Source organism: Salvelinus fontinalis, chromosome 15 (genome assembly GCF_029448725.1).
Source record: "Salvelinus fontinalis isolate EN_2023a chromosome 15, ASM2944872v1, whole genome shotgun sequence".
NCBI lineage: Eukaryota > Metazoa > Chordata > Actinopteri > Salmoniformes > Salmonidae > Salvelinus > Salvelinus fontinalis.
In genome coordinates this window covers 25,270,534-25,284,722 of record NC_074679.1, presented here as the reverse complement: position 1 = coordinate 25,284,722, position 14,189 = coordinate 25,270,534, and the positions used below count along the sequence as shown (strand labels likewise).

General features: G+C 44.1%; 1 protein-coding gene across 2 annotated transcripts in view; it reads right to left on the bottom strand.

Annotated features, from left to right (window-relative positions):
- LOC129811623 (cysteine-rich motor neuron 1 protein-like) overlaps nt 1–14,189 on the bottom strand; it is a 54,007-nt gene that overhangs the window by 18,946 nt on the left and 20,872 nt on the right. For both annotated transcript variants that reach the window (XM_055863071.1, XM_055863072.1), the window contains exons 5-8: nt 11,322–11,501; nt 4,456–4,659; nt 2,756–2,884; nt 419–572 (exon numbers count right to left, since the gene is read on the bottom strand). In XM_055863071.1, coding sequence (XP_055719046.1) covers nt 419–572; nt 2,756–2,884; nt 4,456–4,659; nt 11,322–11,501 — 667 coding nt within the window. The remainder of the gene's footprint in view (nt 1–418; nt 573–2,755; nt 2,885–4,455; nt 4,660–11,321; nt 11,502–14,189) is intronic.

Sequence of the window (14,189 nt, the reverse complement as noted above, 5' to 3'; positions counted from 1 at the left end):
ACAGAGTCTGATAGTCCTGTCAGCCAAGATACAGTGCTTGTGTTCCATTGCCAGAGCCAAAGATTTCACAGTGTGAGTAGTAGCGCACTTGTCAAATAACCAAAATCAAACTAAAAGCGTTTACACAGTTGAAGTCTACATCATTACAAAATACATGACTGAACAAAACAAACAATGAGAGGAGAAGGCCTATTTATAACTACATAGTAGAAAAATAGTGTTTTTCCAGCTAACGAGAGGCCGGATTGTATGTTAGGGCCCATGTCAATAATAAACCAGACAAATCACCATTACTTCAGGCTTTGGTCTTCAGTCGTAACCAATGGGGCTGTAACAGCCTTTGATCAGCGTGGAAACTAAGGGGTGAATAATGAGCAGTGCTTAACTTGAAGATGTGGAGAGCATCCAGAGGACTTACACATATCCGTAGGGACAGGTCTTGCTGCAGGTCAGGGGTCGGCACTTGGGCATTGGAGAGCTGCACTCACACACCTCGCAGCCAAAGTTATCCTTCTCGTATCCCATGGGGCATTGCAGGGAGCAATATGTCCCCAGGTCAGGGCAGGATTCATCTGAAACAGTTCACATGGAGGTCATCTTACCATCAACACCATGTTAGTTTGCATTAGGGTTTTTCATTTGAGAATTCCTACAACTTAAAACGGCAAAATACTACACAGCCATGGAAACACATGAGGTGCGACAGATATTTCTTAGTGTGTGTGCTTATGTTTGTGTTATGGAGATAACGTGCCAGGGAATCGTCAATTTAAGCAAGTTACAGTATGTGTGTGTTTACGGTATGTGTGTGTTTACAGTGTGTGTGTGTTTACGGTATGTGTGTGTTTACAGTGTGTGTGTTTACAGTGTGTGTGTTTACAGTGTTTGTGTGTTTACAGTGTGTGTGTTTACAGTGTGTGTGTTTACAGTGTGTGTGTGTTTACAGTGTGTGTGTGTTTACAGTGTGGGTGTGTTTACGGTATGTGTGTGTTTACAGTGTGTGTGTTTACAGTGTGTGTGTTTACAGTGTGTGTGTGTGTTTACAGTGTCTGTGTGTTTACGGTATGTGTGTGTTTACAGTGTGTGTGTGATTACAGTGTGTGTGTGTTTACAGTGTGTGTGTGTTTACGGTATGTGTGTGTTTACAGTGTGTGTGTGTTTACAGTATGTGTGTGTTTACAGTGTGTGTGTGTGTTTACGGTATGTGTGTGTTTACAGTGTGTGTGTGTTTACGGTATGTGTGTGTTTACAGTGTGTGTGTGTTTACAGTATGTGTGTGTTTACAGTGTGTGTGTGTGTTTACGGTATGTGTGTGTTTACAGTGTGTGTGTGTTTACGGTATGTGTGTGTTTACAGTGTGTGTGTGTGTGTTTACAGTATGTGTGGGTTTACGGTGTGTGTATGTTTACAGTGTGGATGTGTGTTTACGGTATGTGTGTGTTTACAGTGTGTGTGTGTGTTTACAGTGTGTGTGTGTGTGTGTTTACAGTGTGTGTGTGTGTTTACGGTATGTGTGTGTTTACAGTGTGTGTGTGTTTACAGTGTGTGTGTGTTTACAGTGTGTGTGTGTGTTTACAGTGTGTGTGTGTGTGTGTTTACAGTATGTGTGTGTTTACGGTGTGTGTATGTTTACAGTGTGTATGTGTGTTTACGGTATGTGTGTGTTTACAGTGTGTGTGTGTGTTTACAGTGTGTGTGTGTGTTTACAGTGTGTGTGTGTGTGTGTGTGTGTGTGTGTGTGTTTACAGTGTGTGTGTTTACAGTGTGTGTGTGTGTGTTTACAGTGTGTGTGTGTGTTTACAGTGTGGGTGTGTTTACGGTATGTGTGTGTTTACAGTGTGTGTGTTTACAGTGTGTGTGTTTACAGTGTGTGTGTGTGTGTTTACAGTGTCTGTGTGTTTACGGTATGTGTGTGTTTACAGTGTGTGTGTGATTACAGTGTGTGTGTGTTTACAGTGTGTGTGTGTGTTTACGGTATGTGTGTGTTTACAGTGTGTGTGTGTTTACGGTATGTGTGTGTTTACAGTGTGTGTGTGTGTTTACGGTATGTGTGTGTTTACAATGTGTGTGTGTTTACGGTATGTGTGTGTTTACAGTGTGTGTGTGTGTTTACAGTGTGTGTGTGTGTGTGTTTACAGTATGTGTGGGTTTACGGTGTGTGTATGTTTACAGTGTGTATGTGTGTTTACGGTATGTGTGTGTTTACAGTGTGTGTGTGTGTTTACAGTGTGTGTGTGTGTGTGTTTACAGTGTGTGTGTGTGTTTACGGTATGTGTGTGTTTACAGTGTGTGTGTGTTTACAGTGTGTGTGTGTTTACAGTGTGTGTGTGTGTTTACAGTGTGTGTGTGTGTGTGTTTACAGTATGTGTGTGTTTACGGTGTGTGTATGTTTACAGTGTGTATGTGTGTTTACGGTATGTGTGTGTTTACAGTGTGTGTGTGTGTTTACAGTGTGTGTGTGTGTGTTTACAGTGTGTGTGTGTGTGTGTGTGTGTGTGTGTGTGTGTGTGTGTGTGTGTGTGTGTGTGTGTGTTTACAGTGTGTGTGTGTTTACGGTATGTGTGTGTTTACAGTGTGTGTGTGTGTTTACAGTGTGTGTGTGTGTTTACAGTGTGTGTGTGTGTGTGTGTTTACAGTATGTGTGTGTTTACGGTGTGTGTATGTTTACAGTGTGTGTGTATGTTTACAGTGTGTGTGTGTGTTTACAGTGTGTGTTTAACCGGGTTCAACCCTTTACATCCAGTATGAGACTCACGGTTGAGGCACTGGCAGAGCAGGCAGCCGTTGTTGTCCTGCTGGAAGCCGTAGGGGCAGTCCTTCCCTGAGAAAGAGCAGTTCTCCAGACGAGGACACAGCATGGGGCTCACTGTCTCATACGAAGGCTCTGTGAGATAGAACAGTAGGTTATAACCTTCATATGATGCTGCTATAACTCTCTATGACATGCCATACTATACTTGACACTATGAAGCCTATAACACTCACAGACATGTCATACTATTCTGAAATGAGGCTTTATTGAGAGTTCAGAGTAAAGAAACATACATTTAGACACACGCAATGTTACACATCTATCTCCATGCCAACATAAATAGTTCAGTGTTCATGTTGCTCCCATCAGAGAGTGCTGTGATAAGAGATAAACGCAGGCCCGTTACAGCAGATACTCTAGGTGCTCTCTATCAATTGGCTCTGATGAATGAGCACCTCACATGTTGTCTAAATGATCTGGAGTGCAGGAGCACGCTTTGCCTTGGTTCTCGCCCCTAACAGGGGAGGCCCTATGTGGGAGTCTGGTGTGTCAGAGGCTGGCACTGGACAGACCCAGAGGGCTTCTGGCCCTGGACAGGGCCTCATCCTCACTGGAGCCGGTCAGCGATGAGGTGTTCTGCTGGCCTGGGTCACACATGTACGAGCCACAGCCAGGGGATGTTAAGGTGGGGGTCTGGGTGCGAACCCATTATCTTGCCACGTTCAGTGGGAGGAGCACCAAACAAGCTGTAACTAATTATGTCACAAAAAACAGTGATCCACTCCAATTAAGCAGCCTTAAGCCCTTAGTCTAAGCTGCACCTCATGCAGGTGGGTCTCATTTTGCAGGCTGGACCAATAAAAAATAACAAAGGAGCCTGCAGCTGAAGAATGCTGTGCGGCCTCCCCTTTAATGAGCCACCAACATGGCCTCCACATAGCTGCAGGGGGAGAGGCTATCCTACAGTTCTGCTCCACCAGTCAGGTTCTAAGCTCAAAGTGACTGTATTGTAAAACACAACTGAATTGTAGCTCGGCCCAACGAAGTAGGAATTGTTCTATTTACAGATGAAGACGTCAATTGGCGGACGTACTGTACATGGATCTGTTGCACATCTGATATAGCTACATTGACATTTGAGGGGGTTTCATTAATGGGGGTGTTTTCCTGAAAATCAGCTGCCGAGTTGTAAGTTGTTTATGACAGCAGTTTGGCAGATATACTACGTTGGCTATATGAAGAGCTCCGTGGAATGACAGAAACAATTTATGGTGCCCCTGATCCTATAACATCAGAAACATTGAAGTTGTTGTGCTTTCAAAAATGTTATTAGATTTAAAAACTGAGTATACATTATATTATACAGTCTTTACTGCCCTATTAGGCTAGATGAAAGGAACATTCAATCTACCATTAAAACGTATGGTATGTCAATTGCTTGCACATGTAATATTAAGCTTCTGGAGAAGTGCGACGTCAGATATTTCCTTTTGAGGACATTGGTTGCTTTTGACAATAAGGGGTATGTCTAGAACATGCTAAAATTGGACTTGTTCCTTGCTATTTTCAAACTTAAATCTCTGCTTCAATGCTGTATGTGATTAGGTACAGTATGATCATACATTTATGAAGCAGGTGTGTGTGTGTGTGCGCGTGTGTGTGCGACTGTGTTTGAGTGTGTGTCTCGCTCTCTCTCTCTGTACCCTCGCAGAAGGGGCAGCATTCTCCTGGGATCTTGACTGGGTTCTGGCAGCTCTGTTTGCAGGCCATGGCGGTACAGTGAGGGTCTCCATCCACACACTGACAGAAGGTGCAGTCATCCTCCTTCCACTGCTCCTCGTGGCCACGCAGCTTGTTGTTCACCCAGCAGCTGGCCTCCGTGCTATCCATAGACAGGAGCTCCACATCTGGACACACAGAGAGGGAGACACAGATAGAGGCTGGGATCAGAAGGAGAGAAGTGTGGGAACTATACTGTGTTATTTGGTCCATCCTTACTTGTAAATGCTGTGTGGTACATATGCTGTATGACACACAACATTAGGAATGTTTTGCCCTCAGAACAGCCTCAATTCGTCGGGGCATGGACTCTACAAAGTGTTGAAAGCATTGAGCATGAAAAACCCAGCAGAGTTGCAGTTCTTGACACAAACCGGTGCACCTGGCACCTACTACCATACCCCGTTCATAGGCACTTAAATGTAGTCTTGCCCATTCACCCTCTGAATGGCACATATACACAATCCATGTCTCAATTGTCCCAAGGTTTAAAAATCCTTCTTTAGCCTGTCTCCTCCTTCATCTACACCAGGGGTGTCAAACTCATTTCGCATCGTGGGCCACATACGGCCTAGGGAGATGTCAAGTGGGCCGGACCATTAAAATTATACCATACTCTGCTATAAATAACCAAAATATCATGTCTTTCCTTTGTTTTGGTGTAAAGAAGCACAAGAACATTAGGAAAATATTGAAATTTAATGAACTATCCTTTTACAAAACATTTCATGAAACACCTCATATTTCCTTAGACAAATGTGCAATTTACTTTTATCATTCACAAATATGCATTGCAACTGATCCCACTGATTGTACAAAGGCACAAAACTTTAATTGGTACTGAAAAATATAGTAATGCACTTTAAGATTAAATGAGACTTTTAAAGAAAGGAATTTTTAAACCACTTACACATACGCATATAAAATCTAAATGTAATCCCTGCGTACACCTTACAAACTAAGGAGAGTGATTTTAAATGTGTAATGAAGAAAGTGTTCGCCTGTCCTGTAAATCTGTAAACTTCATACATGAAACATACATACACATACAATACATACTGAAAATTTATGGAGTTGTATGAACAGTAGAATTCCATCACACAACTTTTGTTTTGAAGCTGCTGACTAACATTAAAGTGCACATTTTTTAAATCACCACAGTAAGGATTCATCTTCATAGAGCTGTATTCTTTCAATGCAAACAGTATCTAAGGCAGCATTTTAAAGGTGTTAGTCTAGTCTGGACTTGTATTTGTTCCTGAAACTTGGCATCTTTTGGCCTGTACAAGTGCATCAACACCAGGTGTCATGTCCTGACTAGCTGTCACTTTCAGAATGTCATTTAAGTGCTTGTTTGTGAGCCTTGAACGCATTTTTGTTTTATTGATATTCATCACTGAGAAAATTTGTTCACAAAGGTAGGTTGTCCCAAACATGCACAAAATTTTAGCAGCCAGGGCTGTTAATTTGGGGTACCCTGGTAGTAGATACTGATAAAATCTGTCCAGACCTACAGATGCAAATTTGCCCTTCAAATCTGCATCACACTGCAAATCAATTATCTCTAGCTGAATTTCGACCGGCAGATCAGAAGCTTTAACTGTGAAAGGTGAGCGAAAAACTGAAAATTCTGTCTCAAGTTCACCAAATACCTGAAAACGTTTCTCAAACTCCCGCAGTAGTCCTGCAATTTTGTCTTTGTACCGTTTCATGTCCGCATCAGGTCTGGTCACACACACATCTCTCAGACAGGGGAAATGAGCAGGGTTGCCATTTGCCAGTTGCATCTCCCACAAAGTCAGCTTCAACTTAAATGCATGTATGTTGTCAGAAAACTGTGTGACAACTTTTTTGCCTTGCAACATTTTGTTCAGATTGTTCAAGTGTTCAGTAATATCAACCAAGAATGCAAGGTCCCGTAGCCATTCCTGAGATTGTAATTCCAACACCGGTTTTCCTTTTTTCTCCATGAACTGTCCGATTTCCTCTCGTAGATCAAAGAAATGCCTCAGCACAGCGCCTCGGCTTAACCATCTCACTTCAGTGTGGTATGGCAGGCTGTGGGTAATGTTGCTGTCGCTGAGAAGTTTGTCAAACTGACGATGGTTCAGACCTCTGGACCGGATGAAATTTACAGTGCGAACAACCACCTCCATGACGTGGTCCATTTTCAGCGACTTGCAACACAATGCCTCCTGGTGCAAAATACAGTGAAATGTCCAGAAACGATCTCCTCCATTAAGGGCTTGTACTTTGTCTTTGAACTTTGTCGCGACACCTGCTTTCTTTCCGACCATGGATGGCGCGCCGTCTGTAGCCAGGCTGACAGCGCGGGACCAGTCCACTCCAACTCTGTCCAATGCAGCAACGACAGAGCCGAAAATGTCCTCGGCTGTTGTGGTGTCCATCATTGGCACCAACTCAAGAAACTCTTCAGTAACAGTCAATGTCTCATCAACTCCTCGAATAAATATGGCCAGTTGGGCCACGTCTGTGATGTCAGTGCTCTCGTCAATTGCCACGGAAAATGCAATAAATGACTTGACTCTCTGTTTCAATTGACTGTCTAAATCTGCCGATAGTTCCGAAATCCTCTCTGCTATAGTATTCCTCGTCAGGCTAATATTGGCAAAAGCTTGTCGCTTCTCGGGACATACAAGTTCAGCCGCCTTCATCATGCATCGTTTAACAAAGTCACCGTCGGAATACGGCTTCGATGCTAATGCTATTTCGCTAGCAATTAGGTAGCTGGCTTTTACCGCTGCTTCACTGACTTCTCGGCTCTGGATGAAAGTTGACTGCTGTTTCCTCAGACCCGCCAGCAATTCGTTAATCTTATCTCTTCTCAGTTGTCCTTGCAAGCCGTCATATTTTTCGCTGTGATGAGTCTCGTAGTGGCGTCGAATATTATATTCCTTCAATACCGAAACTTGTTGCAAACACACCAAGCACGAAGGTTTTCCGTGCATCTCTGTAAATAAATAGGACGTGGTCCATTTTTCTTTGAAAATTCTACACTCCTTATCTACTTTTCTCCGTTTGGATAACGACATTTTGGCTAATGAGGGTGTAGCGGAGAGGTAGAGACCAAGGTATTAACAACGTCGTAACAAGCAGCAGATGGCGCATTGATACCGTCTGCTGTTTTCAGTCTGTCTCAGTGATGCGGCTTGTCTTCTACTCTGATGGAAAGAGTGCGCCCCTTAGCGGATAATCCATGAATTGCAGCGAATTAAAAATATTAATTCCATGTCTTTTATGCATTTTTTCCACTTTCAAATTATCCTGCGGGCCTGATCGAACCTCCTTGGGGGCCGGTTCCGGCCCGCGGGCCGTATGTTTGACACCCCTGATCTACACTGATTGAAGTGGATTTAACAAGTGACATTCATAAAGGACCATAGCTTTCACCTGGATTCACCTGGTCAGTATGTCATTAAAAGAGCCGGTGTTGTTAATGTTTTGTATACTCATTGTATGTACATATCGACGTAATTGAGTTAACAAAGTACTGGGTGGAATCAGAGGTGTGGGAAGCAGGATATTGCTGGAGGGACCAGGAGAAACTGGCCGCCACCAAAACTGGTGGAAGAACACTCCAAAGCTCTTTAAAGGAGTCAGAGAAGATGTAAAGAAACTGTACAGGGATCTAATGTACATATAGTGTAAGTCTAATGTATAATGTACGTAATTAGAGCTAGATGGAAGAGCATGGGATCGGAGCATTTCATATTGGAGCGAGATTAGTTAATTAAAAGCAAGACAGACATAACTAATTTCCTGTCTCTGCAGTGTCCAGTCATTCCCTTTAAGAGGAGTTACCCTCAGCCATGTGCATGTCACACAGATCCAGTTTCACCAGTGCCCCCGAAGGCCAAAGACCAGTTCAGGGTTCACCGTCAAAACTTTCACTCCAAAGCCACAAATCCCATTTAAGAGCATTTCATGCATAACGTGCGGTTTTACCCATTTGTTTGAAGTCTAGGAACAGCAACATAATAAAGCCAACTGTTTAAGAGGCAACCCAGAAAACACGTTGTGCTTAGAATTCTGGGAACCTGTTCTGATGACTTAAGAGTTTAAATAACCATCATTGTTTTTTGTTCAACTGTTTATTGGTAACAGAGGCAGGCCATTACCACAGCAGCAGTGTGAGGTGGAATTGGTTAGGTGATCTGAGGGTAGTGTGTGTGTGTGTGTGTGTGTGTGTGTGTGTGTGTGTGTGTGTGTGTGTGTGTGTGTGTGTGTGTGTGTGTGTGTGTGTGTGTGTGTGTGTGTGTGTGTGTGTGTGTGTGTGTGTGTGTGTGTGTGTGTGTGCGCGTGGTGAAGAAGGGGGGTATCCCTAAGGCCAACGTCCTATTTGCCAGATTTGATTCCAGCAGAGATTTGGCTGCTGTGATTCCTCCATCTGGGTGTGATTACCACGAATATGAAGCAGTTCTGCTTTCCTCTCTATCTATCCCTCTATCTATCCCTTTCTTTCTCTTTCTATCCATCTCTCACACTATCAATAGTGAGCCTAAAAATACACATTGTATTGCACTCCCACACAAGCCTTCAAGCACTTTTCGGGTTTTAGGTGACTTGACCAGCCTACGAAAAGGATTAGAACAGGTAAGCAGCTGTGCCTTGTAAATGAGACAGCTATCAGGTACAGAACCGGAGGTTCCTCTTAATAACGTCCAGGAACCAGGTGCCACCCCCAGCTTACCACAACAACCCTGACTATAGCCTCCTCAATGACTGGAGCTTTGGCCAAGCAGGGGTACAAGATGAAAGCACCACCATCTCAGGGGCTGAACATTCCAGGTGTACGTCCAACACTGACCTCCAATAACCTCCATGTCTCCCTCCCTCTCATGTGTCTGATCAATTACAAAAACACAGTCAGACAAATCTGGCCACCACCGTCACCATTATACGCTGAACAAAAACATAAACGCAACAAGTCAAGTGTTGTTTCATGAGCTGATATAAAAGATCACAAACATTTACATTTGTTTAGATCCCTGTTAATAAACATTTCTTCTTTGCCAAGATAATCCATCCACCTGACAGGTGTGGCATATCAAGAAGCTGAATAAACAGCATGATCATTACACTGGTGCACCTTGTGCTGGGGACAATAAAAGGCCACTCTAAAATGTGCAGTTTTATCACACAACACTAAATGTCACAGATGTCTCAAGTTTTGAAAGAGCGTGCAATTGGCATGCTAACTGCAGGAATGTCCACCAGAGCTGTTGCCAGATAATTGAATGTTAATTTATCTGTCTTCAACATCGTTTTAGAGAATTTGTAGTACGTCCAACCAGCCTCACAACCGCAAACCACGTGTAGCCACCCCAGCCCAGGACCTCCACATCCGGCTTCTTCCCCTGCTGGATCGTCTGAGACAGCTGATGAAACTGTGGGTTTGCACAACTGAAGAATTTCTGCACAGAAATAGTCTCCATGAAGCTCATTTGCATGCTCGTCGTCCTCACCAGGGTCTTGACCTGACTGCAGTTCGACGTTGTAACCAACTTCAGAGAGCAAATGCTTACCTTTGATGGCCACTGGCACGCTGGAGAAGTGTGCTCTACCTGGATGAATCCCAATTTCAACTGTACCGGGCAGATGGCATGATGTTGGTGTGTGTGTTGGTGTTGTGTGGTTGAGCGGTTTGCTGATGTCAACGTTGTGAACAGAGTGCCCCATGGTGGCGGTGGGGTTATGGTATGGGCAGGCATAAGCTATGGACAATGAACACAATTGCATTTTATCGTTGGCAATTTGAAAGCACAGAGATACCGTGACGAGATCCTGAGGCCCAATGTAGTGCCATTCATCCTCTGCCATCACCTCATGTTTCAGCATGATAATGCACGACCCATGTCGCAAGGATCTGTACACAATTCCTGGAAGCTAAAAATGTACGACAGCGTGTTTCAGTTCCCTCCAATATCCAGCAACTTCGCACAGCCACTGAAGAGGAGTGGGACAACATTCCACAACATTCCACAGGCCACAACTGCCTGATCAACTCTATGCGAAGGAGATCTGTCACGCTGCATAAGGCAAAATATGGTCACCAGATACTGACTGGTTTTCTGATCCACCCCCATACTTTTTTAAAGGTATCTGTGACCAACAGATGCATATCTGTAATCCCAGTCATGTGAAATCCATAGATTAGGGCCTAATGAATTTATTTAAATTGACTGATTTCCTTATATGAACTGTAACTCAGTGAAATCTTTGAAATTGTTACGTACAGTCATTTGTCCACATGCGCTGCCCTACCAGTGTTTTTACCTGCCTCTGAGGACATGTGTTTTAGTGAGGAGGTCAGGTACAAACATGTCTCCCTCCATTAAGGCTACCAGATATAATGAAGCCAAAGCAGTCACTCAAAGGAGGTTTATGTTCCTGACTTCCTAGACATTGCTAATTCTTTTGACCAGTCCTTGTATGTGAAGCATGTTAATGACTCTTGAGTCGAGCTGGATGTAAATGGAAGCGATTAAGGTAAGGCCATTGTATGGCGTGTTGGGTGCCCTGGGAGAGTGTACTAAAGCCTTATGTGCTCGATACGTCTGTCCCCCTGCCTCCCTAGTGCCTCCCTAGTGCCTCCCTAGTGCCTCCCTAGTGCCTCCCCTGCCAGTCTGGCCACAATCAACACTAATCACAAACGGCCTCCCTGACTGTGTCAGCTCACCTCCACAAATCTAGTCGTGTCATACAAAACCTCACTTATCTATAAAACATCTATATCTTTTATACTGTTGTTTAACTTTGATGTGTGTACCTATGCATACGGGGCAGCATTCTCCCTCCGGGATGTAGAAGTTCTCACAGTCGAGTTCCGCACATTCTGCTTTAGAGCAGAAGGATATTCCTCCTCGGCACTGGCAGAGCCAGCACGGGTCCATACGGTACACCTCCTCCTCTGAAAACTCCTTCCCGTTGTGGACACACTTGGGAGAAACTGGGAAAAGTGGAAGAGGAAACAGATGCTGTCAACCTGAACGATATGTAGGGCTCTTGATGGCTAACATACACTAACGGCTGGCTCATTCATCCCCCCTCCTCTCCCCTGTAACTATTCCCAGGTCGTTGCTGTAAATGAGAATGTGTTCTCAGTCAACTTACCTGGTAAGATGAGGGTTAAAAAAAAAATTAAAAAAAATTAACATACTATGCTAAACCATCCATTTGGTATGTATAAAATACATTATCCACCCCGGGACAGAATGAGTTTGTTGCTTCTGTATCCGTGTACAGAATGAAGCAATAATTACAGTGTAGCTAGCTGTGGATGGAAGAGTAGTGTGTTGTGGTAAAGTCGTGTGGAGCCGAGAGCCCTGGGCACTGGGCTCCAACAGCATTAGACAATGAAGCCAGCTCCATTAGGTGGAATTCAGCAGAGATTTGTGAAGTCTTGGTGGAGACAGCACTCACGGTGTAGCTCAGCTCATCCCAGCGCTGGGCAAAAGAAAACAGCAGCAGACTGTGCTGGTACAATGTGGTCTGGAGAGCTGGGATGCAGACAGCAGACAGGGCCAGTAAAGCCAGCGTAAGTACCGGAAACCTCAGCTGTCTGTCTCCAAACGCCGGCCCATAGAACAATGACTACCGTACGGATCATTAGAGACCCATAACAAGCCCCGAGCAGCCGCCTCGCAGACACAACTGTCCGCTCACTGCACGCGATGCTCCTGGAACACTCCGGGAGAGAGAGAGAGAGTGTGTGTGTGTGTGTGTGTGTGTGTGTGTGTGTGTGTGTGTGTGTGTGTGTGTGTGTGTGTGTGTGTGTGTGTGTGTGTGTGTGTGTGTGTGTGTGTGTGTGTGTGTGTGTGTGTGTGTGTGTGTGTGTGTGTGTGTGTGTGTGTGTGTGTGTGCGTGCGAGCGGTGCGAGCGAGAGGTGAAGGACAAGCCCATTCTCTATTTAGTTTATTAAAGTTCAATCATTTAAATGTCCATAATTTCATTAAAATGTGTTCTGTATTATTGTCAAATAAACAAGAGGGGATGTTGACAAACTAACTCAGTGATTAGCACAGCCATTTGTCTTTGACACTTTCACTGCCAATGCCTATGACTCAGGGTCTTGAAAGACCACATTAACTTCTCATCAAAACCATGACGATTTAGCTACTGCAGGAGAGTGATTATGTAAACAAGTCATGGTCAGATATGCCATGGATAGGAAGGAGGGGTAAATAACTGCCCAGATGCTAACAGATGTAGCTAGCCCCACTAAGGTTTCCATCTGTATACCATACCCTGGTAGAGCACTGCTCTGACCCCTCTCCTTGCCCTCTGGACCAGCCCTGCACTCTAATACAAAGCAGGTGGGCCAACTGAGTTGAAAGTAAAGCAGGGATCTCTCTCTCTCTCTCTCTCTCTCTCTCTCTCTCTCTCTCTCTCTCTCTCTCTCTCTCTCTCTCTCTCTCTCTCTCTCTCTCTCTCTCTCTCTCTCTCTCTCTCTCTCTCTCTGGGACACAAAATTCCATTCATGCTTTCTGATTCCTAAGTCCTATCCTAATTGAGGATGTGATAGTGGTTGGGGCTGAATGTGCCATAAAACCAGAGGATCAACTTTCACTGGGGACGTGGGGGACATTGTCCCACCCCAGTTTTATCATTAGAATGTGATACAAAACGAGGCAACGGTGTGCTTTAGGACCATGAGGAAGCCTCCGAGCGTTGGGTAGGCGGCTTGGACTGATTATGAGAGTGGATTCAAAATAAATAAATAAAAATGTCCCCCCCACTTCTAAAACTAAAGTTGCGCCCCTGCATGAAACCCTGACTTTGGCCCACCCTAAAACATTCATTACATTCGACATGGTGTGACCGTCTCTTCCAGCAAACAAAAATGTAAAACCAAATTATAAACAAAAAATCGGAGGGAATTTTCTCAATGGAGCAGAAAGGTCTCAGCATATTAAGTCTGGTGAATCCAATTTCCTCCCATATAATGCACATCAAGACTTCTACCATGCATTCTTGATTCAAATTGCCAGACACTTTGTGTGGTTGTAGAGCTTGATTCAAGTTCACAGCTTTAATGTTCTTGGAAAGCAAGTACCATACTAGTCTACATCAAGTTGTGGTTAAACCTAAATGCTACACGCGATGAAGTCCATACTGTTTGTTCATCGAAGGGCTGATAAACAGTAGGCTGCTGTGAAAACGGTCGTTTGGAACCATCTGTAATATCAGATGACATCAGGTCAGGAAGGCCATGCCAGCTCCTGCCCAGCCACCCAGACCCATTCTTCAGCCAGAGCTGGAAACGTCTCGTCAAACATGGCCAAAACACACAGGTCAGACCCATTGTCATAGGACTCTGTACACTGACACTGACCAAATACCCACCAAAAGCCAACCTCTGGTCTGTAAAAACATTTGTTCAATGCCTTAGGTCACTGAAAGTTGGGTACTATTATGTGTTCCATTGCAAAATACTCTAGGAATCCCAAACTTTGTGATTAATGAACCTGATTATAATTTAATATGTTTTGTGGATGGGCTTTAGTGTTTGTGAGAAACCCAACCATTAGTGAACAGTCATTAATTTTGAGCCCCACCTGTTTAGCAAAAAATAACAAAACAAAAAACAATTGTTTTGTTGTTGTTGCCTGTTCTGTATGTTATTTTGGCATTAATA